General features: G+C 35.2%; 1 protein-coding gene across 1 annotated transcript; it reads right to left on the reverse strand.

Annotated features, from left to right (window-relative positions):
- Window positions 1-4,822: 4,822 nt before the first annotated feature.
- LOC113688563 (chitin elicitor receptor kinase 1) lies at window positions 4,823-26,306 on the reverse strand. The gene is made up of 10 exons (XM_027206421.2): window positions 26,215-26,306; window positions 25,876-26,010; window positions 23,236-23,429; window positions 21,267-21,356; window positions 19,817-19,910; window positions 12,163-12,314; window positions 11,991-12,082; window positions 5,913-6,048; window positions 5,535-5,633; window positions 4,823-5,446 (listed from the first exon to the last, which is right to left on the reverse strand). Exons 1-10 carry the CDS (start codon window positions 26,255-26,257, stop codon window positions 5,186-5,188), a joined length of 1,296 nt encoding a protein of 431 aa, XP_027062222.2. The 5' UTR covers window positions 26,258-26,306; the 3' UTR covers window positions 4,823-5,185.

Raw genomic sequence — 26,306 nt, forward strand, 5'->3', positions numbered from 1 at the left:
ATCAACAATGTCGTATCGAAAAATAGTTTAGATTGAAATATCTAAACGTCCCTTAAACTATTATCGTTGTATGTTTTTTGTCTATGTTTGAGATCAAATTATCCACTCAACAAAGTAAAACGTCCAATTTAATTTTAACTGTTCGAGTTAATGATAAGAATAATTACTTCAAATAAGTCTTCATTTTATGTTAAATTTTCAAAATCTGAGTTTTTTCTAGGGCAAGCACTTTCCCACATCTACAAAACTAAGTCCAAATCAAGCATCATTTACACCAAACTGATCATGGAATATTATCTCTATTTCATGCATATATGTGTTATTTCTTTCTCGATACGACACACATGTTCCTTTCTTGTCGAGAATCTTTGACCATGAAATTTGTGAGATTTGGACGTTGATTGGATGAGAAAATTGACGCAGCCCCATAATTGTTTCTGGCACATTATATGTCAAAACTCGAGTGATAGGTGGAAATTTAGGTTAATTATTGTGAATAAATAGCCATAGCCGCCTGCTTGGTGTACTTCGTCGGTATAGAAAACTAGGCGCAGTAGTGGATGAAATTGGCAGTTGACTAACAAAGCAGGACTTAAAGGTCTCTATCAACGGCTGCCAAACCTAAAGAAAGTGAGGAAGAAGGAAATGAAGCTTGAAACCATTCACCATGATTAATGCGTCCATCCATGCAAGATATCAACCGATTTCTCATGGTTTCTCCCGTTTTGCAGTTGAATATTTATACTAATTCAAAGGAGAGAAGATTCTTGAGTGAGTTTAGGAACAAAAGAGAATAATTTTGGATTCATGATGCATTATTGTATTTTTGTTATTCAGCATTTTATATGTAATTATAAATTAGTATTTTGAGAAACTTTTACAAATAATTTCACTTTCTTCATGTGTCTTAACTTTTGGAGAGAAAAGTTTTTAACCATTATTTCATCTTTACTTCTTGCTTGTGCTCTTCGTTTCATAACACTTAAAATTTCCAAACAAGATAAAAGATTCTCAATTGGTTCCCTTCTAGTCTTTTCCTTTTTCTCTAAATCCTTCCATCCAAAAAGTCATATTTGGACAAGATTGGTTTCCTCTTTGTTAGGCTAGCCATGGAGTATGACTATTTTGAAGTTGAATTTTAACGAATTGACTTCCATAACTTGGAATCCATATAAAAAAGTGGTACGTCTTTCAAATTTGAATAATTAAAATGACAATAACTGCTGCCAATAATCCATATATTGAGCAATATAAAAAGGAATTGGTAATGCAGATGATAAAAGGAATGAAAATAATGCATTGCTCTTGTCTATAACTTTTGGGTTAATCATAATTTGTCCCTCTAAATTGTGAGGATAATTTCACTTATCATTGTAAACTTCAAAAATATGCGTTTTTCCTCCATATTATATATGGAAGCAAATTACTGTGTCTCTAAGACCCAACTCAGTGTGTAAAAAGATACCAACATTGGACTGAAGAAGAAATTCTGCCAAAATTGGTTTGATTTTCCATATCTTTTAATCTCAAATTCCAAGCATGACATGAAAGTTTGACACCCATTCTACTTGGGTAACCCAATGTATTCATCAACTAAGTAACATCAAGTCTGAAAACCATCTTTTGCTTGTATGTGATTTCAATTAGTTCCATTTGAGTGTGACTTTGAACAAATTTAATGTTGTGTCCCCATGATATTACTATGCCTGGCTTTATTCTATATTCTGCATTATTAAGAGCTCCACAGTTTGGTAGGTGCATTAATTTAAAGTGTGGAGAAATTCAAATAGTAATTGTGTCTATTGACTCTATTCAAATTGAAACATTTAGGCAACACATTACAAATTTTTGTCCCACAAAACCAATAATGGCTTTTTAGTTTTCCTTTCTACCTTTTGAACTAATGAAGCTTTACAAAGGCAAACAATATGAAAACAATGACACTAGTGTTGAATCGCGTGGATTGAATAATCCTATGCCAACTCCTAATATACACTTGACTCAAATGCATGTGGTTTGGGATTCATAACAAAAGCTAAACTATTATGTATTATGTATAAAAAATAGGAAATTTTCTGGTATGCAAAGAATGACATTAGGGCCATGTGGGCTTCCCAGGGTTGTTGTATAATCGTTTATAAAGTATCAAACAGATTATATGATCATATGCCCTTGTGTAAATGACAATGGAGACTGAAGAACAGATTTTTTTTTTCTTAATTTTTGTATAAAGGCAAAACTTAGTACAACAGATTAGCCAATCTACCAGCATTAACTATGTTGAAAAGCAATATACACACGTTCATTTAGTATATGTGTGTATATATATATATATATATATATATATATATATATATATATATCACAAAGTTCATTTATTATACATCAAATTTGATCATGTTCGAAAATTAAACCATGCTTAATTAATTTAATGAGTAATTTACAAGTCTACGTTTTACTGATAGTCTTTAGTGATTATGAAGTAATCTTCCATTTTGTGTCACATAGAATTAGAAGTATCAATCACAATCCAATTATGTTGACTCATCCAAATCTACCCACTAATAACCCGCCCATTAATATTGGGTTGGTCTGATTGGCTACCCAATTAAATCCATTTAATTAATGGATAGTGGATTGACTCGATTCACTGATTTATATCCATTTGAAAATAATTATATATTTAAACTCAACTTTTAGTGAATGTTAAGGAAATAAATTTGAATTTTTTACCAATTTAATAACAATAAAATATCATCATTTCTTGTCAAATAACATGCAAAAAAAAAGAGATTGAGTTTAAATCCCATGCCATTTATTTTTTCCTGGATTTGTAAAGTCAAAAGAGATTGAGTTTAAATCCCATATGGGCACCCCAAAAAAAAAAAAAAAAAATCCCGTATGGGCACCAAAATTTGATGTTAAGCATAGCGTGATTTCTTTTCACTTTTCGATTCCCATTTTGTTATACGTATTTGCAATTGTGTTCAAATGGCATCCAAATTATCACTTAATTATTGTTTTTTTTAGTCTAAAGTTCTAGTTTAGTTAACCACTAGCTGCGGAGACTAGTGGCTAAAGAGTTGAACTTCCGTCTGATAGACAAAGATCAACCTTGGCTACTACTAGGTTCGGGGCAGCAAGGGACTAGGGGAAGGGAAAAAGGGTATAAAAAAAAAGTAAAGTAGATAATCATCCTTGAGAACTAAATCTAATATTTGATGTTCTTCAAACGTGTATGCACTATATCTAAAAAAAAATGTGCATGTACTATAGGCATGAATAGAGGCCTTAGAGACATAATATTATGGTTTCTTTCTTAAGCTTTGTTTAAGGTTGCGGTACTTTTGGTAAAAATATAATTTTGGGTGGTAAAAGTACATTGGAAACTTTTGGTAAACACTATCTCGTAAAATTAGGAGTAGAGTTTTTAGTGTTAAAAGAATTTTAGTCAAAAGTTCAAATTTAGTACTTTTAAAATAGCTTTTGTGTTTTACAAAAATAAAACTTTAAGTTTAATCATTTTATCCTATATTATGAATTAAATAAAGAGATAAATATATTTAAAATTTTTTAAATTATACATTATCCAATACAATAACTACTATTGAACTATGTATCCAAACAATATACTTAAACTCACTTAAACACTTAATAAGTGCTTTTATTTAAAGATCTATTGGTGAAGTACTTTTTACTAAACTGCCGTAGCCCCAAATGGGCCATTAATATTCTTATCATTCTTATAATCAGATATAAATGATTAATTTCCAAAAAACAAAGACCTCATTGTTTCTAGTTTTCCATGTGTTCCACATGTTATTGAAACTTGACGAGGACCGCTTGCAATGCTTGAAGACAAGAAGCATTTAAGTATTTCTAAATGGAAAATCAGAGAACTCTGATGCCAAATCAGTTGTGAAACATGTAAAAATTATCTAAGAAAAGGGATCTTAGCAGGGGTGAAACAACCTAATAGCAATTCATGATGGAATAAATAAGTGAGAATCGATATCCTTTTCCTCCAGAAGATGACTTGTTCTCTTCTTTTTCGTGCAAATGCACAAATCACTTTCTATTCCTAACATGAAATTATTTATAAGTTTTAACTCTTGTACCAGCACGAATTATGATACTTTTAATGCATAGAAGCCTTTCTATAAAAACTTCATCATTATCTTTGATGACAGTACTTGCACAAATTGCTTTCAATGATATGAGCGTAGGGAAAAAGTACTAAACTAATATGTGTTTTTTGTTACTAAAACAATCCACAAAAGAAGAAGTAATGCTTTGCTTAATTAAAGCAAATGTTTAAGAATCCAGGATGATTAGCCATGCATGAATGGACGAACATAACCAATTGATATAGTAACCTCATACTACCAAAACGTGAATTGGAATTAAATGCTAAAACATCTTAGATACAAACTACTGAATATAAAAGCACCCAAACAAAGATTTTGTTCAATACGTTTAAGATTCTATCTGGTTGTTATCTTGAACTGTAAATGAGCAAGACTCAATGCTGGTCCAAATTATTGTGGAAACAGGATCACATCCAACTGAGAAAGAACATTCTAAGCAATTAAACTAGTTGGAAATTGTAAAAATAATCTTAATTAATCAGTTAAAAATCTGGTTAAAAAAGAAAGTATTGAATAAAAATGGTCTAAGCTAAGCCAATGGGGAATATAAACATTAATCCGGATAATTTAAGGATGGTCCTAATTAAATACCATCTATGAAAGTTCGTAAAATCAATTTTGTTGGCAAGAAATAGAACGAAATAAATACCTTCATTTTATGAGAGAGTAGGAGATTTGCTAATAGTTGATGAATATAACTTTTCTAATGAGATAGCAATACATATGATAACATTATTGCAAATATTTCTTGCTTCTATGGATAAAGTATTCATTTGGAACCATCTTTAACACATTGGAATATAATAATTCCAATCTATTTCCCTTGCATCCTGGGAAAAGGGGGCATGAATGAATGTGAGTTTGATATTGTGATTGCACATTCTCACCTCTATCTTGTAGACATTAGTTGCAAGACCTGGTGAGGATTGTTTTGCAATTGTTTTACCAAACTAGGTCATTGGTTTCACTTCTAAAATTTTTCTTCTTCATGAAAAAATAAATTTGAGCAACAACATATCGTTCACGTCAACTACCATTTAATCCTCAATTCCTTCTTCTATTGTATAAGGCTCAGATTCCACAGATGTAACTGTAAAAGTCTCAGATCCCAGAACTTCAGTTTCCATAGACTTGATCATAGAATACTCGTATTTCAAGATCTCAGTTTCTAAATGAGGAACAAAAATCTTAGAATCCTTTGTGGGGGATGATAATGCCATTAATGCAACGATAACAGATCTCATGCTCGGCCTTGATTCAGGTTTTTTATGTGTGCAAAGTTTGGCTAGCTGAAACATCTGCAATTAACCGAATTGTTTTCTTTAAGAAACCAAAGACACAGTTGCAAGAGGACAAGTGCTTAAGTTGTCATGTACTACTTTTTACCTTGCTGACTGATTCGATTGGGTAATTATCCCCAAGTCTTGGGTCAACCAGTTTGCGAAGATCATCATTTGAATCCGGTAGTATTGGAACTTGTTCAAACTGTCATATGAGCAACAAAATTGTTAGGTCCTCAGAAACTGAATTTACAAGCCAACAAATAGCCACCAAGTAAATTTAAAGTCTTGGAAGCTATCCGTATTTCTTAAGAGTTTACGGATACAAATATGGAAATCTCTCAAGTCAAGGAGGTAGGTATCATTTAATTTGTACTTATCGTATAAGTCGTATGTAGTTTAGCATAGAATCTTCCTTTTTTTTTTTTAATATCTAACTTTGGTGCATATAGCAATCGAATTTGCCTCATGCATATAAACTTACCAAACCAACAAGGCCCTTAGTATCAGTAGTAGAGCCTCCATCAACTACAGCTGCCTTAGCCGAAATTAGTTCATAAAGCATAACACCAAAGGCATAGACATCAACTTTAGGAGAAACAGTACCACAATTGGCATACCTGCACAAAACTAGAATGAAGGTTGTTATTGCTTCATGCCATGTACATCACATAAAACCAGCAAGAATTCCATCCATGAAAAGTGACTGGCTTGCTCTAGAGAGAAAAAAAAAAGGGGGGGCTTATTGTTTCTCTACGTGAAAAGCATCATAGAGAATCCAATAGCCAATAGAGGTATTAAAAATGCAAGGGACCAACCCAAAGAAAAGGAGACTTTTGTGCCAAAACTTTCTCCAGCTTGGCTAATGAGTTTAACTGACCCCTATACGTGAATTTCAAACCCCAACAATTTATTTAAACTTAACACCTATGCCAAGTCCCAAGCAGCCACTTAACCAGTTTCCTACTTCAAGTATTTTTAGCACATTTACTTCAAGTATTTGGCATGACTTTCATATTGTGATAGTAGCAAATATCTCTTTATTGTTTGACAAAAGTGCTTATCATTAATCAATTAGTAACTAGTTGTTACTAAATCATGCTAATTCAAATCCAACAAATTCTGCTCCTATCCATGCAAGGTTTGAAAATCAATTTCAAATTTAAGTTCAAGAAGAACTACTACATAATCCTAGAGACAATTCTAGGAAAGAGGTCACAATGCTTCAGATGTGATGACACGCGATTAACTTGTATGTTTGAGACTATGTAAGAAGAACTACTGCACATTACTGTCTTCATCTGACTAGCTTATAGTTTTAAGCCAAGCCTTGTTCTCTTCCTAAATAGTGGCGCCAAAGGAATACATGTACATGTTGACTTTTTGGCATAAGTCTCTGTCCCACATCGGTGGGATAGGTCTTGGGGGGAGTGCTTGAGAGTTATAAATTAACACTCTCCCCTTCCAATTGTAACACACTAAAAAATTTTATATTCTTTTTTCTCCCAAATTAGTAAGAGCAAGTTGCTTAGGCGGTGCTCGGAGATTAGACATATTTGACCGAACTCCGTTATCAATTTCGTTCTTTTCTTATCTCTTTTATTACGCATCTGGTAGTTGCAATTTTGAGTGGAAAATTACCCGGTTTCCCCGACAAGTGGTATCAGAGGCGAAGGTTCGTTCTTTGGCTTGTTTGTAATTTGTTATATTGAATACTATCATTCAAGTCCATAATGGCGTTAGACGATTCACCGATAAATGAATCCAAAGCATCGGCTTCCTCGTCCACATGACCGAGGATTCCAATGTCAAGTTTTAAGCTGGCGGTGGAGATATTTGACGGTACTGGCCATTTCGGCATGTGGCAAGGCGAGGTCATAGACTCTCTTTTCCAACAAGGTCTTGACATTGCTATTGAAGAAAAGAAACCAGATGACATAGAAGAGAAGGAGTGGAGTACCATAAATCGGTTGGCATGCGGAACTATTCGATCGTGTTTGTCCAGAGAGCAAAAGTATGTTTTCAAGAACGAGACTTCTGTATGGAAATTATGGAAAGAATTGGAGGAGAAGTTTCTGAAGAAAAATGGTCAGAATAAACTCCTTATGAAGAAAAGGTTGTTCCAATTCGATTACCGACCAGGTATTACTATGAATGAACACATCATTATGTTTAATCAGTTAGTAGCAGACTTGTTAAATTTAGATGTGAAATTTGAAGATGAAGATTTGGCTTTGATGTTGTTATCATCCCTTCCTGATGAATTTGAACATTTGGAGACTACGTTACTTCATGGGAAGGAAAATGTGTCTTTAGATGCTGTATGTTCTGCTTTGTATAGTCATGAATTGAGAAAGTAGGATAAAATGAAAAACAAAGTAGCTATAGCAGATAAAGCGTTAGTGGCAAGAGGTCGTCAGCAAAGCCAATCAAAGGGGAGAAGAGAAAGGTCCAAATCGAAAAACAGAGTTGCCAAAGATGAGTGTGCTTTCTGTCATGAGAAATCGTACTGGAAGAAAGACTGTCCAAAGTTGAAGAAGAAAAGAAAGGCTCCTCAAGACATAAATGTTGCAGAGTACAAAAGTGATATGGAATCAGATTTCTCTTTGGCTGTATCACCTTCAACATCCCACCCAGATGAGTGGATTTTGGATTCAGGTTGCAAGAGTGGTTCTTTGAATTTAAAGAATTTAATGGTGGAGTTATTTACATGGGAAATGACAATCCATGTAAAACAACTGGGATAAGTTCAATCAAACTGCGTAATCATGATGGATCTACCAGAATCTTGAAAGATGTTCGGTATGTACTGAATTTGAAGAAGAATCTCATTTTTTTGGGGGCCTTGGAGTCAAAAGGCTTGATTGTGATGATACGAGATAGAATTCTTAAAGCAATTTCGGGAGCACTTGTGATGTTAAAAGGTGTGAGAAAGAATAATTTGTATTACTATCAAGGTAGTACGGTTGTTGGGACAGCAGCAGCTGCAACATCTTCCAGTAGTAAGAAGGATGTGGAGGCAACAAAGTTGTGAGAAATGTGGTTGGGACATGCTGGTGGAAAATTCTTGCAAAATCTTGCCAAGAAAGGATTGTTGAAAGGTACGAAAACTTGCAAATTAGAATTTTGTAAGCATTGTGTTCTCGAAAAACAGAGAAGAGTGAAATTTGGCACTAGCATCCATAATACCAAGGGTATTTTGGATTATGTGCATTCAGATGTGTGGGGACCTGCCAAGACTCCATCCCTTGGAGGCAGGTACTATTTTGTCACTTTTGTTGATGATTTTTTCAAAAGAGTTTTGGTGTTTACTATGAAAAATAAGGATGATGTGCTAGGGATTTTTCTTAAATGGAAAACTCAGGTTGAAAATCAGACGGGAAGAAAGATCAAGATTCTCCGAACAGACAATGGTAGAGAATACAAGAGTGATCATTTTCAGGAGATATGCTAAGAGTGTGACATAATTCGGCACTTCACAGTTAGAAGAACACTGCAGTAGGACGGGGTGTCAGAGCGTATGAACAAGACACTAGTGGAGAAAGTTCGTTGCATGCTGTCTAATGCTAGGTTAGGCAGAAAGTTTTGGGTTGAAGCTGTGACATACGCTCAACATCTCGTCATTCGCTTGCCATCATTTGCAACAGGTAGCAAGACTCTGTTAGAAGTATGGTTTGAAAAACCTGCAAGAGACTATGATTCTTTGCATATCTTTGGCTCTACTGCATATTATCATGTAAATGAATCAAAATTGGATCCACGTGCAAAGAAATCTCTCTTTATGGGTTTTAATACTGGAGTTAAGGGATACTGTTTGTGGTGTCTAGAAACAAAGAAAACCATTATTAGCAGAGATGTTACCTTTGATCAATCTATCATGTTGAATAAGGTAGTACAAGATGAGACCAGTAGTACTCCGTAACAGGTGGAGTGTACGCCAAAACAGGTAGAGTTTGAGCAAATAATAGTGAGCCAGCAAACAGCACCATCAGTAACTCTCTCATGGTAGAAGGGGAGTCAGATGAGGAAGAGATTTCAACCCAAGAATTTCAACAATAGCAAGAGTCAATTGCCGTCAATAGGTCAAGACGAGAAATTCAAAAACCTGCTCGTTTTACTGACATGGTGGCCTATGCACTTCCAGTTATTGATAATGTTCCATCGACCTTTTCTGAAACAGTTCGAAGTACAAAAAATGATAGATGGAAAGATACTATGGAAGAAGAGATGCAATCTCTTCAGAAAAACAAGACGTAGAAGTTGACACAATTACCGAAGGGCAAGAAGGTAATTGGATGTAAATGGGTATTTACAAAGAAAGAAAAATTTCTTGACAAGAATGATGTTCGTTACAAGGCAAGATTGGTAGCTAAAGGCTACGCTCAGAAAGAGGGAGTTGATTATCATGAGGTATTTTCTCCAGTGGTTAAACATTCCTCTATTAGAATCCTGTTGGCCTTGGTAGCACAGTCGAATTTGGAGCTAGCTCAATTTGATGTGAAAATCGCGTTCCTTCACGGTGACTTGAAGGAGGAAATGTATATGTCTCAATCAGATGGATTCAAAGTTGCTGGTAAAGAGAATTGGGTTTGTAAGTTGAGCAAATTATTGTACGGATTGAAGCAATCACCAAGGCAATGGTACAAACGATTTAATCAGTTCATGATGGGCCAGAAGTACACAATAAACAAATACGACCATTGTGTGTATTTGCGCAAGTTACGAGTTGAGTCCTACATCTACTTACTCTTATATGTTGATGATATGTTGATAGCGTCAAAGAGCCAAGTTGAAATTGATAAATTGAAAACTCAGTTGAGTAAAGAATTTGAGATGAAAGATTTGGGAGAATCCAAGAAGATTCTCGGCATGGAGATAAGTAGGGATAGAATGAGAGGCAAGATTTGTCTCACACAGAACCAGTATATGGAGAAGATACTACAACGATTTGGTATGAATGGAGATTCAAAACTTGTAAGCACTCCGCTTGCTCCTCATTTGAAATTTAGCAGTCTATTATCTCCAAATACGGATGAAGATCGAGCAGTTTGATGTATGCAATGGTGTGTACGAGACCCGACATTTCACAAGCAGTTAGTGTGGTAAACAGCTTCATGCATGATCCGGGCAAGGGTCATTGGCAAGTTGTGAAAAAGATTCTACGGTATATCCAAGATACTGTAGATGTTGGATTAGTATTTGAGCAGGATGAATCACTTGGTCAATGTGTAGTTGGATATTGTGATTCTGACTATGCAGGTGACTTGGATAAGCGACGTTCTATGATTGGCTACTTGTTCACATTTGCCAAGGCGCCAGTTAATTGAAAATCTACATTGCAGTCAACAGTGGCTTTATCTACGACAGAGGCAGAGTATATGGCGATTGCCGAAGCTATGAAGGAGGCAATTTGACTTTAAGGATTGCTTGAAGATTTGGGAGTTGGTCAAAAACACATTGACGTGTTTTGTGACAGTCAGAGTGCTATTCACTTAGCGAAAAACCAGGTCTTGCACGCAAGAACGAAGCACATTGATGTTCGCTATCATTTTGTGCGGGAAATTCTCGAAAAAGAGGAGATTTTTCTCCAGAAGATTCGGACTACGGAGAATCCTGCAGATATGCTGACCAAGGTGGTTACAAGATCCAAGTTTGAACATTGTTTAGACTTGGTCAACATCCTGTACATTTGAGTTGGCGCCTGAGGGCGCAAATTTGAAAGAACCGCCAGGACCCTTTGTTATTTTGTTTGAGTGAGAAGGTTTGTATTTGTGGTGGGACTAGAAATTTTGCCAAGATAGAGATTTGTTGACTTTTTGGCATAAGTCTCTGTCCCACATCGGTGGGATAAGTCTTGTGGGGAGTGTTTGAGAGTTATAAATTAACACTCTTCTCTCTCAATTGTAACACACTAAAAAATTTTGTATTCTTTCTTCTCCCAAATTAATAAGAGCAGGTTGCTTAGGCGGTGCTCGGAGATTAGGCATATTCGACCAAACTCCATTATCAATTTCGTTCTTTTCTTATCTCTTTTATTACGCATCTGGTAGTTGCAATTTTGAGTGAAAAATTACCCGATTTTCCCGACAGTATACACCTCTGGGAGCTGACAAAACCTTGAAACGATACTACATTTTGGGGATTGACTAACACAAAGAAAGAAGTCAAAACTTACTCATTCTCCTCAATTTTGAATACACAGCTCCTTTGCACTGGAAATTCCCGGGAAGAGTAGAACAAACAAGAGAAGCCATGGATAGACAAACAGTTACCTTTTTCACTATAGGCTTTGAAATTCTGACTCTTCTTAGGAAGGGAACTCATAAGATAAGGAAACACCAGAGATAGATTTAGTTCAATTTGCAATCTAGCATAATATACGCCAAACTTAGTTAAAATTATCTAGAAATTGATGTATCAAGGAATTTAAACTTGAAAAAGAAATTATCTACAAGCATTTAAGTAACAGATTTCACTACAAATTCTTTGCAAAACCTAATATTGACATAGCAATGACATAGTTACGTTAACAGTAGTACTAAATTAACTAATCAAAACTTACTCTGGTGCCATGTAGCCAAACGTGCCCACAAGACGTGATTGCAAAGATAAACCTTTGACCTCAGCCAATTTTGATAAACCAAAATCTGCAACCTACAAAACAAACAATTTAAGCCAAAAATTTGGAGATTCCTTACATGACTCATCATACAACGAGGACCAGGTGATACTACCTTGGCACGAAAATCTTTATCTATCAAAATGTTTGCTGATTTAATGTCACGATGGATGTAGGCAGGAGTAGTATGCTCATGAATGTACTCAAGACCTCTTGCTGAATCCACTGCAATCTGCACCCTGCTGGACCACGACAGTGTGTCGCACCCTAGAACAATCCAGATATCTTAAGAAACACTCACACTGCTAAGAAGAATTACTGTCTCTGCACAACCATGCTTCAAACTTGTGATTCCAATATGGAATGCTAGAAAAATAAAAAACTGATGATATGTTCCAAAAATTGTGAGTAACAAGATGGACGGGTAAAAGGAACTGAATGATTTATAAAGATGTAGAATAATAACTATAGATTGACATTAGTGGTCCCTAGGTTTTTGTGTCAGTTCCATGTTGGTCCTCATGCTTTGATTTTGAAACTCGTTTAATTTCTTATGTTTATTAGGTTGTGCTGTGTATTGACAACAACCATTTGGCACCATACCAAATACACTCTTGTTGTCTAGCTAATTGACATATTCTGCTCCTGCCAAACTTTACTTATATAGCCATAGTATGAAAAAGAAAAGGTGATTTTTGATAAGTGACTAATTTACGTAATAATTGTATGATATTTTATATTATTTTTAGTCACTTTGGATATATTATTGGAAGAAAATGATTCATTTTGGCTATAATTGGTATAAAATGCTTTTAAGTGGTTAAATGAGGTTTTTATCACTTTTTACTTGGATTTTGTGTATTTTGACAGTTTTGACACATTTTCGTATTTCGGCTATAACTTGAGCTACAATGATTGGATTGGGATGATTCTTGAACCCATTTGAAGATAAGAGATAGATCTACAACTTTGGTGAAGACATCTGAATCCAGTTTGAAGGTTTTCCAGGTCAAAAAGCCGAAGTACAGAGTCAATGGCTATTGGTCGAAACTGGAACAAGGCATGGAGCAGGCAAGGGTATTTCCATCATATCTCAGCCTACACAGATCCAAATGAGGTGATTCTTGATGCATTGGAACGATAACGCATAAGGCTACAACTTTCGTGTTTTAGACATGAGCTGGTTCAGCCTCTAACATCAAGAAAAGATCGGTTGAAGTTGGGCCAAAAACAGAGCAAGTGATCCACACTCGGATCCACTATTCATCCGAACCCTCGGCTGTTTCTGGGTTAGTGGATCCGAGCTCGGATCCATACGGATCCGAGGTACTGTAGCAGCTCGGATCACTGTAGCAGCCCAGATTTACTGTAGCAATCCGGCCTGAATTTGGCCGGATTTGTGGCCGGATTCCTGGCCGGATTGTGGTCAGAGAAGGCTGCTTTTTACGCGGAAAACTCAATTTCACCTCCACCAACTCACATGGGATGCTAGACATGTGAGAAACATTACCAGCTGTAAGGAGAAAGTGTAAAGCTTCATTTCTTGACCACCTTTCATCATTAAATAGCCAAATTCATTGAAGAAAAGAGAAAAATGGAGAATATAGGGGATTGGGGAGTTCATAGCAGAAAATAGAGAGACATACGGGAGAAGCTTGAAGTTGCAGAAATGTAGCTCTTTCATCTCCCTAGTGTTAGTTTAGCTTAGTATAGAGTAGTGTAGCTTTTCCATTCTTGTTTATTATCTAGATTAGGATGAAGATGGAGGATGAAGAAGGCAAGGAAGAAAGCTCATGTGACAAGGGTTGTATTCCTTCCAAATTCTTTATCTTTTGTATTTGATTCCAAGTTTAGTTAATATACAAGTTCTGGATTTTGTGTTTAATATGTATTTCTAAAGTTTATACCTTGGGTTTGGTTGAACTTTCTATAATTGTTAGTGTTTATTATTTGGTTATTTGACTGCTATGATTTGAGCAAGTTATTTAGCACTTTGGCTCTTTAAATCATGATTAATCTGGTACCATTGATTGTGATTATCTAAGGTGTTGTTTCTGCAATGGAAATTGAGATTTAACACTAGTTCAAGAAGTGCTAAACATAGGGAGTACACTCACGAAAGTAGAGGTGCATCTATGTGGTTTTTAGTGATTCATTTCATGTAATTTCATTGAAGAAATGAACTTGTAGCTAATTTCATAACCATGAGAATAGGTATGGATTAGTTATGAGTATAATTGATTCACTACGAAAGTGGGATTCAAATGCATAAGGAAATTACACCATAACTAGCCTAGATGTAGCAATTAATGATCCAAATATAGCACTTGCTTGAGTAGTTAGGGATACCACAACCCAAGGAGCTTTCATTTGTCATTTTGTATAATTTCAATAGGTTAAATTTGTTATAATTCATTGATAGTCTAAATAATAGAGAAGCTTTAGTAGTACCGGTAATTGCAATCTTCCTTGTGGGATCGACCCTTAATACCCTATACTCGCTCACGATTCGTATACTTGCGATAAATCGCGTGTGGGGTATTTAGGAGTTTATAAATGTAAAACTTGATTAGGATGAGTTTAATTGTATATGTATACTCCGCGCACGTCAAGTTTTTGGCGCCGTTGCCGGGGAAGATTTGGCAATATCGGTGTGAAGAGCAACTTTATTAGTTTAGACATAATATTAGTTATAATGTGAATGTTATTTTCTGTTATTTTAGTATTTTTTGTGTGTATGCATTTTATTACCTATTTTTCTTACTAATTTTGCTCTTAAGTTGTTTAAAAGCAATTTTAGGTAATGAGGAGGGTAGGTCAATTTGGAGGACAATGCTTGAGAAATGAAAGATTGGCAATGGATGGTTGCCTAGTGCAAAGCTCCTTCAATAGAGGTAACCAAGAATTTGCTGAATGTATGTCTTTTGAAGATGGTTTAAGGTGCTTAAAGGCAAAATTTGATGTAATTAAGTTACAAGTTCAAATGGACACCATGATGCATGAAATTGGGCAAGGGAGGAATGTTAATGCTTTTAATTCTTATCATGTGATTTGTGACTTGTGTGGAGATTATCATGCTACTAATACATGTATGCAAGCACAAAATGTGGATTATTATGATGAATTAGAGCATTACAATCCTTGTTTTGATCAATACAGTGCTAATTGGAGCAGTTTTCCTGCTTATGGTTGGCAAAATCAATGTACTTATAGTGAGTCTCCTTATTTTTATGATTACCAATCTGAAAGTGTCCAATATGAATCAAAACCATCTTGGGAGTTGGCAATAGAGAAGTTAGCTAATGCACCTCTGCCTTGGGAACTAGAGAATGAACCATTAGCTAATGATTCTAATGCATCTTGGGAGCTAGCTGTAGAAAATTTTTCTAATCAATTTGATTTAGCCATAGAAAAGCTAGCAAATGCAACCTCCGACCGTTTTGATAGGATTGAGGAAAGGTTAGATGAATTAGCTTCTCACTTTGGTCGAATACATGAGCAATTGAATGCATTGTGTGAAGTTATTTCCTCTAATAATGTGCAAAATGATCCTAGCATGAATGATGGGAATGTTGTATGTGAAAATGGATTGTATTTTGATGAAAATGATGAATCTCAATTGTGTTTCAATGAGCAAATGTCCATTTCACATGAGAATATCTTTGGAACTAACTTTGAGCCTCAAGAGGTGAGTTTTAATGACTCATTTTTCACCCCTCTTGAGGAGTGCAGTGAAAGTATAGGTTCTAAAGGTATTCCTGCCCAAGATACTCTTATGACATGTCCTTTGGTAAGTTCTCAAGTGGTGCATATTCAAGGTAATATCTATGGAACACTTGGGATAGGTAAGTCACTTCCATTTCTCACATCATTAGATCATGTGGCTTTGGCTATAAAGTCACCATTTAATGATCCACCACGACCTAAAATGGTGGATTATTCGTTAACTAAACCTCCTTGAAAAATGAGGAGAAATAGTCAAGCTATTGACTTTAAAGAAGCGCTTATTGGGAGGCAACCCAATGCTTGTTTAAGTTGGTGTTACTTTGGAGTGATTTTATGTTTAAAGTATAAGTTTGAGTTATTTTGTTGTTTTTCATTTGTAGGTTTTGGAAAAGTGACCAAATGAGGTGGCAATGGCAAGAGTTCATGCAAATGATCTCAATTGCAAAGGGTGCAATAAGTGAACTTCCATTCTTTCTCAAATACGGTTGAAAATTCATCACTTGGACATGGATTCGGATTGCGCAAGTCATAAGGGGAGTATTTTCTTTTACTCTTTCTTTATTTTCCTTTTCTCACATTGAGGACAATGTGAAGTTTAAGTGTGGGGGAGGAAAATATTGAACTTGCATTCTAATGCTATGTGATGATATTTTGTGGATTTAAATGCTTAGAAATATTGGAATTGTGTTTGAATTATTTACCATGTGGATAATTTGCCTGAAATTGGGTTTGTTGGCAGGGAGTTTTCTTCCATTTATATGGGGAAACTCCGTCAAAATTTGTCTAACATCTTGTCCAATATGTCACTATGGCCCAAAAGTTCTTCAAATTTTTGCATTTTCATTCAAAAAGGGCTAATTTGTTCCAACTTTAAATGTTTTTATTCTTCCAATTGTTGAAACTTTATGTGTATTTTGGAAGGTTTAGTCCTCATTTAACTTGAAAATAGTTATTATGCAATTAGAATTTTTACATTTTAGAAAGTATATTTGGTAAAGTGAGGAAAATTATGCCTATAATTTTACATGTTTAATGAAATTTCTTCTCTTTACTTAATTTTATAAGTAAGTGATTGACATAATTGATAAAAGGTTATACTCCTCCTTTGATTAGTCTTATATATTTTCTAAGAGGGAATATCTATTTATTGTTCTATATTTTAAAAAAAAAAAAAGAAAAAAAAAAGAAAAGAGAAGAAAAGAAAGAAAAAAAAAATTATTTTACTCCAATGATTTTTGTACCGAGTAACCGGGGGTTGGCATCTACAAATGTCGATTTTAGCGTAAAAAGGTACTTGAATTAAGAGTATGCATTGCAACTTGAATAAGTGAAATGTTGAGTAACCGGGAATCTTCACCTAAAAGTGTCGATTTTCGCGTAAAAAGGCATTCTCACTAATTAAGTAAAATTAGTATGAATAAATCCCTCTTAGATGTAAAATTTTGAGAAAAAGATGATTATAGGAGGAGGAAGGCTATAAATTGACTATGTGATTTGCTTATTTGTAAAATTAAGTTAGGGTAAGAGATTAAGTTTAACTTGTTGAATTTAGGGTATAATTATCTTTCCTTTACTTGATATTATGAGTATTTAGTGTAAATTGAATAATTGTATAATGATTATTTTCCAAGTCTTGAGGAATTAAATTGGACAAAGTGCATATATTATTTCACCTCTTGAATCATTGCATTTGATTATGTATGGATTGCTTGAGGACAAGCAATGATTTAAGTGTGGGGGAGTTTGATAAGTGACTAATTTACGTAATAATTGTATGATATTTTATATTATTTTTAGTCACTTTGGATATATTATTGGAAGAAAATGATTCATTTTGGCTATAATTGGTATAAAATGCTTTTAAGTGGTTAAATGAGGTTTTTATCACTTTTTACTTGGATTTTGTGTATTTTGACAGTTTTGACACATTTTCGTATTTCGGCTATAACTTGAGCTACAATGATTGGATTGGGATGATTCTTGAACCCATTTGAAGATAAGAGATAGATCTACAACTTTGGTGAAGACATCTGAATCCAGTTTGAAGGTTTTCCAGGTCAAAAAGCCGAAGTACAGAGTCAATGGCTATTGGTCGAAACTGGAACAAGGCATGGAGCAGGCAAGGGTATTTCCATCATATCTCAGCCTACACAGATCCAAATGAGGTGATTCTTGATGCATTGGAACGATAACGCATAAGGCTACAACTTTCGTGTTTTAGACATGAGCTGGTTCAGCCTCTAACATCAAGAAAAGATCGGTTGAAGTTGGGCCAAAAACAGAGCAAGTGATCCACACTCGGATCCACTATTCATCCGAACCCTCGGCTGTTTCTGGGTTAGTGGATCCGAGCTCGGATCCATACGGATCCGAGGTACTGTAGCAGCTCGGATCACTGTAGCAGCCCAGATTTACTGTAGCAATCCGGCCTGAATTTGGCCGGATTTGTGGCCGGATTCCTGGCCGGATTGTGGTCAGAGAAGGCTGCTTTTTACGCGGAAAACTCAATTTCACCTCCACCAACTCACATGGGATGCTAGACATGTGAGAAACATTACCAGCTGTAAGGAGAAAGTGTAAAGCTTCATTTCTTGACCACCTTTCATCATTAAATAGCCAAATTCATTGAAGAAAAGAGAAAAATGGAGAATATAGGGGATTGGGGAGTTCATAGCAGAAAATAGAGAGACATACGGGAGAAGCTTGAAGTTGCAGAAATGTAGCTCTTTCATCTCCCTAGTGTTAGTTTAGCTTAGTATAGAGTAGTGTAGCTTTTCCATTCTTGTTTATTATCTAGATTAGGATGAAGATGGAGGATGAAGAAGGCAAGGAAGAAAGCTCATGTGACAAGGGTTGTATTCCTTCCAAATTCTTTATCTTTTGTATTTGATTCCAAGTTTAGTTAATATACAAGTTCTGGATTTTGTGTTTAATATGTATTTCTAAAGTTTATACCTTGGGTTTGGTTGAACTTTCTATAATTGTTAGTGTTTATTATTTGGTTATTTGACTGCTATGATTTGAGCAAGTTATTTAGCACTTTGGCTCTTTAAATCATGATTAATCTGGTACCATTGATTGTGATTATCTAAGGTGTTGTTTCTGCAATGGAAATTGAGATTTAACACTAGTTCAAGAAGTGCTAAACATAGGGAGTACACTCACGAAAGTAGAGGTGCATCTATGTGGTTTTTAGTGATTCATTTCATGTAATTTCATTGAAGAAATGAACTTGTAGCTAATTTCATAACCATGAGAATAGGTATGGATTAGTTATGAGTATAATTGATTCACTACGAAAGTGGGATTCAAATGCATAAGGAAATTACACCATAACTAGCCTAGATGTAGTAATTAATGATCCAAATATAGCACTTGCTTGAGTAGTTAGGGATACCACAACCCAAGGAGCTTTCATTTGTCATTTTGTATAATTTCAATAGGTTAAATTTGTTATAATTCATTGATAGTCTAAATAATAGAGAAGCTTTAGTAGTACCGGTAATTGCAATCTTCCTTGTGGGATCGACCCTTAATACCCTATACTCGCTCACGATTCGTATACTTGCGATAAATCGCGTGTGGGGTATTTAGGAGTTTATAAATGTAAAACTTGATTAGGATGAGTTTAATTGTATATGTATACTCCGCGCACGTCAATTTTGTCAGTAAGAAACACTAAACACCTAAAACATCTTACTTCTATCTTAAGATGTAGGTACTAATTTGAGTACAAATCCAGCTCATAAAGAATTCATCAACCACAATGAAATGCGGCAATACGAATAAAGGCAGAATATGCTAGTAACTTTAATGCGATAGACTTTGCAAAGGCCTACCTTGGGGTTTTGCTACCCCATAGAAAAATAGTGCAAGTAAGGAGGTGTAAGTATGAAAATAGGAGAAACACAAAGCCAACATGCAGCCTACTTAACAAGTCCATGGGAATTCTTGCATAACAAACAGCGCGTCAGAATTAGCTAGAATGGTGGCAACTATCTTTAAACAATGATTATGACTTCAAATACGAATTGCTAGCTTACCTGATCCTCGAAGATGCTGGCTCAAGTTTCCATTGTCAATGTACTCATATACAAGAAAAAGGGAACCCTTCACACAATATCCAATTAAGCGCACCTATTTTTCTCACAAATGATTAGTATTAAATGCCAAAAGCACCAATAGTATCAGCTTATATTGAAAAGACAAATAAAAAATAACACATATCTAAGATATGACCTTACAACAATGTTCTAATTTCGTAAGTCCATTATTAACAGAAAGATATGATAATACTAAAATTTTAAAGACAAAACAAACTACGACCCCATTTGGCAAATGAGTTTTTTTGATGTTTGTCTAAAACTTTACTGTAACTTACTGTAGAAGTTTTTAAAAAAATTTTTAAAGTGTGTTTTTTCGAATATTTTAAAGTGTATAGTTTAAAAACTTTGAGAAAGTTTTTTAAGGTTACTGTAGTTAAACTTTTTAAAAAATTTGTAGCAGACAAACTTGACAAAAAACTTATCTGCCAAATGAGTTTTAGCAACATTGTGTGTATAGTTGTTTGTCTAAATAAACTTCCTGAAAGTTGATAATGCTTGTCTAAGCACTCACTATTATATGTGTAATATTATAATTATTAATGTAATCCAAACAGAATAGCTACCAGAAGGTAATAATAGGCGAATTGCATTGCAGATTGAATGCAAGACAATCAAGAAAATAGCTTAAGGAGGTAGTTGTGGTAAATGCTTTAATCTTTGGGTTGGATAAAATAATTTTAATTTGTGATGTAAAAGTTTTCTGTTAAATCTAAATTTGTTGACCAAGGGATACACATTGAATAGATTTGTTCAAATACCATGATTGCAGGACTGCAGTAGGGTCTGATGTCTTAGCATTATAGAGATATATACTAGGTTTAATTATAAAGAGAAAACCTACGAATCATAATAATTAACTAAATCATCAGGCTCATTGAAGTGTGATCGTGAGCTTTTTCTGCTTTCACTCTTGTTTGCATGTGTGTTTATATCAACCATAAGCAACAGAACCACTGCTGTATAATTTAGCAAACATTTAGACCAACAGTCGTGGGTATTTTCCTAGTTAGAATGAGCTAATTGTGACTAGGAAAATACACAAAACTCTTGGTCAAAATTTGCTTAAAGTCCACAGCAGTACTTCTACTGCTTATGATTTATTAACAGAAAATAAGCGCATAACTGAATTTGCAGAGAATTGTTTGCCTTCTTCATTAAAGTTCATGATGGAAAAGAATTCCATTAGATGCATGCGTTTAAATACAGTGTCTCTGGAAAATGCTGAAGGCGGAGAAAACATGCGGTATTGAAATCTTTCAAATCGAGAATAGACGGGATGTTAAAATAAATACTACATGAGTGAAAGTGGTATAATTTCTGCACGTAAAAATAAGAAAATCAACAGCTAAGTAAAAACACATCCAAGAAGCATAAGATAGTTTATTACCAGGTTCTGATGATGTACATGTGTTAAAACCCTAAGTTCAGCAACAAATTCTCTTTTTGCTTTCAAGTCCATTTTCTTGATTGCTGCTTTCTGCACCAGAGTTGGGTGTTAGGAAAAATATAATACATGCAGCTATCATAAAGAAACCTAAAATAAGAGAAAAAAACCAACTTTTTTTTTGGCACATGTACAACAATGGACAAAAATAAGGCAAGGGTTACCAGAAATAGGTATATGAGATGTTAAATTGTGTACCACTGATAATAAAATGTTAGAAAAAGGGTAGCAATTCAGTAATTCAGAGACATGTTCGATATAATTCGAGAATGCTCTAAATAACATGACGAAGCTACTCAAGTATGAACAAAAAGACATGGATCCTTGTTCACATCAATCCTGAAAAATTTTTTAAAAAAAAAGTTTAGTCCTGAAGTAGAATTTCATGGTGCTCATATTACCAGTTTAAACTCTAACATTCTTTCTTTATTTTTTTTCTTATCGCAACGGTAACATTCCTATAAGCTAGTCTATCCTTGATTCTTGCTTCGCGGATCATTCCTATTTATGGTGTGCTCTCCTCCACCCTACGTGATCCGCCGACTACCTCCCCTCCTCCCTACCAATTGTCCGATTCCAAGGAAAAAAAAAATCTGGTTGCTCCCCCAGTGCCATCCCCAACTCTGTAGAACTGAATAAACAACACACTAGAAAAGTGTCACAAATAAAAACAACCCAAAGCCTGGTGAACTCCATTCCCACACTAATCTCCTGCCTCCAACAGATCACTACTCCACATCCACCAGCGAGTGGCTGGAACCATATCACCAAGCCACCACTTTCCCCACTTCCCCACATCTCAACTCCACGCCATCCTAGGCCTCCTTCCATCTAGTCACTCAATTACTGTTCTCGTTCCATTTTTCCCTCCTTTCCTACCGGCAACTATTTAGAGAAGATTGAGAAAATGGGAAAAATAAAGAGAGAGAGAGAGAGAGAGAGAGATTGTAATCAAGTGTTTGCCCTTCGTTGATTGTTTGGACAAAAATCATGCCCCTAGTATGTGGTGTTTTCCAATCTTGCAAGGCTTAAAACTAACAGGAAAACCAAGGGACACAATGGTGTTTTATCCCTAATTATTTATGCTAATGGTGGATAGGGCAACTCATAAGGCATCTGCTAGCAAATGCTGATTCCATGTTAGAAATTGTCACTGATCATCATTGACCAGTGATCACTACCACACGACCTTTCTTTAAAGCTTGTCAATTGTCAAACTAGAAGATATGAACTGAGTGCCATTTCATGAAAAATGAACAAAAGAAATATTGTAACAACTAGGGCTGTGGGTGTGAATTTTAGGGAAATAGAGCATCACTAAATTCAGCATGATGTGGCTGATAGAAAAGAAGCTAGCCCTTTCAGTTGGAGGTCAAGGAGATAGGATTTCAGCCTGTCTTCTAAAAAGATGTGTATGAGAAAGAAATCCTGAATTCTTTAAATAAACAAAAGTTCATGTCAAGGAATCAAAAGCTCCACCATAAGTATTTTAGAGATAGAGTGGTTTGCACGGGTCTGACTTCTACTGTCCTGTGTACATGATAAGAAAAAATTTGAAGGTAAAGAAAAAATAATTGCAAAAAATAAAAATAAAAAAGCAAACTGGTGCGAAAAAAAAATTTGATTTCATACTCTACCCTTTTTTTTTTCTTTTTATATAATCAACTTGAGTTTATGGGGAAGTCAAATGAACATAACCAGATTATCCTCCAGGGGAGCTTCAAGGGAACCTGTCCACCCATCATTTGCCAAATTCAAGGCGGCTCATTCCCCATACAGCTTACCATTCAAGGTCAAGTGAAAATCTTACTCTGATTCAGTAACCAAGGAACTTAACTAAGAAAGAACAAGAATGTGTGCAAACAATTTCATCTTTCCTTATGCTGCTTTATAGAGAAAGAGCTCAACAAACCTCGCCCCTAAGCTCAGCATAATAAACAGAGCCAAAGCCGCCTTCGCCTATCTTATTAGCCAAACTGAAATCTTTAGTAGCTATTGCAAGCTCTTCATACCAGAACTCAAAAGATCTCTCAACAACTACTCCAGCAAGGCTTGGAGAAGCCCTTTTAGCAACATCAATAGACTCTGGAGCTTTAGCTGCAGTATCTTCAGGGTTTCAACCAATGAAGAGAAGAAGAGGATCAATGGAGTCATACAACCAGCAAAGAGGGAATGTTGTGCAGGAAAGAAACAATAAAAATACGCACATGCTTCTGAATTAGTGAACATAATTCAATAAGTGTACACATTTCACTCTGTTGAATTTAAATAATAAGAATTACATGCTCCCGATTTTTATGTAGCAAATGTAAAAGAATATTGAAACTAATTCAGAAGAATGAATATCTTATCATGGGAATAAAATATAAGATATAACTACGATATATCATCCTGACCTCAAAAAGAAAATTAGATGTCACTTGCATCAGATAACAGTTGCCAAAACTGTCTGGCCCCATTCAATCCAGGATCGTGACATGCAAATGGAAAAAAAAGAAATAAAAGCTGTAACAAATTACACAACATCCATGCGAGGTCTCTGAGGACAGACTACGAAGCTCCATCATGGTTGCAAGCTCCACAGTTTGGCTAGAATGACTTCTGGCTTTAGCAGATTAAATCATAGAAGCCCAGAGTAGTAATCTCTCTACTTGAGATAGTTTGATAGAATAATTATAAGAACTATGTTATCATCTTGCAGAGTTTGACTTTAGTTTACTTCATTAATTCCAAGAGAAAAACAATAATGATGGAATAATCTTCAGGGCATTTACCCTCGTTTTACAATCAGTTTCTCATTTCTCAACGTTTCCATTACCATAACACTTCTAATAGTAATTAAGTTCATTTGGTGGAGTTTAAGAACACTAACATATCATGAGAGTCACTATTCTTTTCTGAAGCGGATTGCATGTGGTTCAGGTGTCTTTTCTGTTAAATCTGCTTTGAAGAAACTTTAGATAGAAAAGTGAAATGGCATTCATTAATTTGGGGAAAAGGTTTTGTTCCCAAGTATGCCTTTATTCTGTGGTTGATGATACAGAAAAAGTTGATGACTAAAGATAGGCTTATCAAGTGGGGTGTGAGTGTGACTGATATACTTCCTAGATATGTGTTTGTGATCAAGAGGATGAATCTGTTAAACATCTATTTTTCAAGTGTTCCTTCTCCGGGCGTGTGTGGGACAAAGTGCCAAGATTGTGCTTGCTATATAAGGGGTCCTTGTCCTGGGAACAAGAATTAGATTGGTGGTGTCATCATAGTGGTTCAGACTCCTTTGCTGCTAAAGATCAGAAGACTGTCTTTAGTTGTCACTGTATGGCATCTTTGGCAGGAAAGGAATAGAAGGATCTTCCAACATGTTGCTGCAAGCACTGGACAAGTTCTTAGAGCTATCACTAGAGGGGCCCAATGGTGGTTGTTTCATGATCTAAAACTCCTCGAACTCGAGAGAATTGGCAGTTGTGAATGGAGTGTCTGATGTAATAGTTACAGTAGTAGCTATAGATAGACAAACTTGTGTATAGTGTTGATCACTGGAGTATCTCAGATGTGTGGGAGTTCTTTCTCCATTGTACAGTTGAATTGCATATCAATAAAATAGTTTTTTTTCCCCAAAAAAAAAATTTCATGAGAGTTGTTAAGCACGCCTATATGGATTCGAGCCTAAAACACTTCAGGAATCAGGACAGCGTGATCTTTCTAATTTAGAGAAAAATAAGATTTACCATCAAACGACAACCACATCCATTTTGCAGAGTCAACATAATTTTGAACTCTCAATAGCTACTCAAAGAACACTTCGGAAGATGATTTCCAAACCTCAACCCCTGTGATCTGAATGATGCACTTTAAACATGATCTCAATGCCTTCCAACATTTAGGTCAAGAGAGAGACAGATGGATTGAATCTGAACTATTATTTAAGCCTATTGGCCCTCAGAAAGTATAGCTCATCAAAGATCTTAATGGTTATATTTCCACTCAATGGAGCACAGAGGTAACCGTATGCTATCAGGTCTGAGGTTCATAACCAACATGCCACTATCTCCTTGAATTAAATCAGAACCGTATAAAATATTAGCATTCCCCTCTTTTACTGCAATCTTGCTATTCTAATATGTTCCACTAAGGTGAGTGCAAACTTTTGTTGCAACAACAACAGATGTTCCTCTATAGGCCTTCATAGGCAAATTCTCTTCCCTTGGTTTCAAATCACGAAAAATTCCTCTGCTTCTACTTCATGTTTGGGGTATAAGTACTAGCTCATGGTTAGCACTGCACAAATATTAACTAACAACTCAAAACATAAAAATTCCAAATACTGCCAATTAGCTTATTTTTTATTTGGGGAAATCAAGGTTGAAATAGGTCCAAAGCTACCCTTCATACTTCCATGAGCAACTTCCAGAGGGCACCATCAGAATCAATCACAAATACATCAATAATTTCAAAAAGCATCCTAAATCTGCAAATGTAGAGCTCAACAATCATATTAAATATGTGTGTCCAAAACCAAGGAAAATATATAATCTTAGAGAGAGAGAACTACCAGAAGCAGCTCGGTTGAATTGATCTTTGGGTGATATTTTGTGTGCCTTCCTCTTTCTGTCAAACACAAGGTACAAGCAAGCTGCAAAAAACAACACTCCAAGCACTGCAAGAGATATCCCAGCAATAGCTCCACCTGACAATAAGGTTGCAAAAGACAAGCTTAAGTAGAATGCAAAGATTCCAATGTCAATCTTCAAGTACATCCAGTAATTGGGAATCAAGAAAGCTAATATTGAACCACTTCTACAACAAAATAGGGGAATAATATATTGAAACTGATGTAACCTTATAAATAGTTGCTAATTAGGAAGTTAAAAAATTGTAAGAAATACTTGACCATAGCAGGGCTTGGAAGTTCTTTGAGCCACGAAAAGATTCATGCATATTGTTAAAAAATTGTAAGAAAATTATGAGGGATGAAAATTCTTT

The sequence above is a fragment of the Coffea arabica genome, chromosome 5e (assembly GCF_036785885.1).
Source record: "Coffea arabica cultivar ET-39 chromosome 5e, Coffea Arabica ET-39 HiFi, whole genome shotgun sequence".
In the NCBI taxonomy this organism is placed as follows: domain Eukaryota; kingdom Viridiplantae; phylum Streptophyta; class Magnoliopsida; order Gentianales; family Rubiaceae; genus Coffea; species Coffea arabica.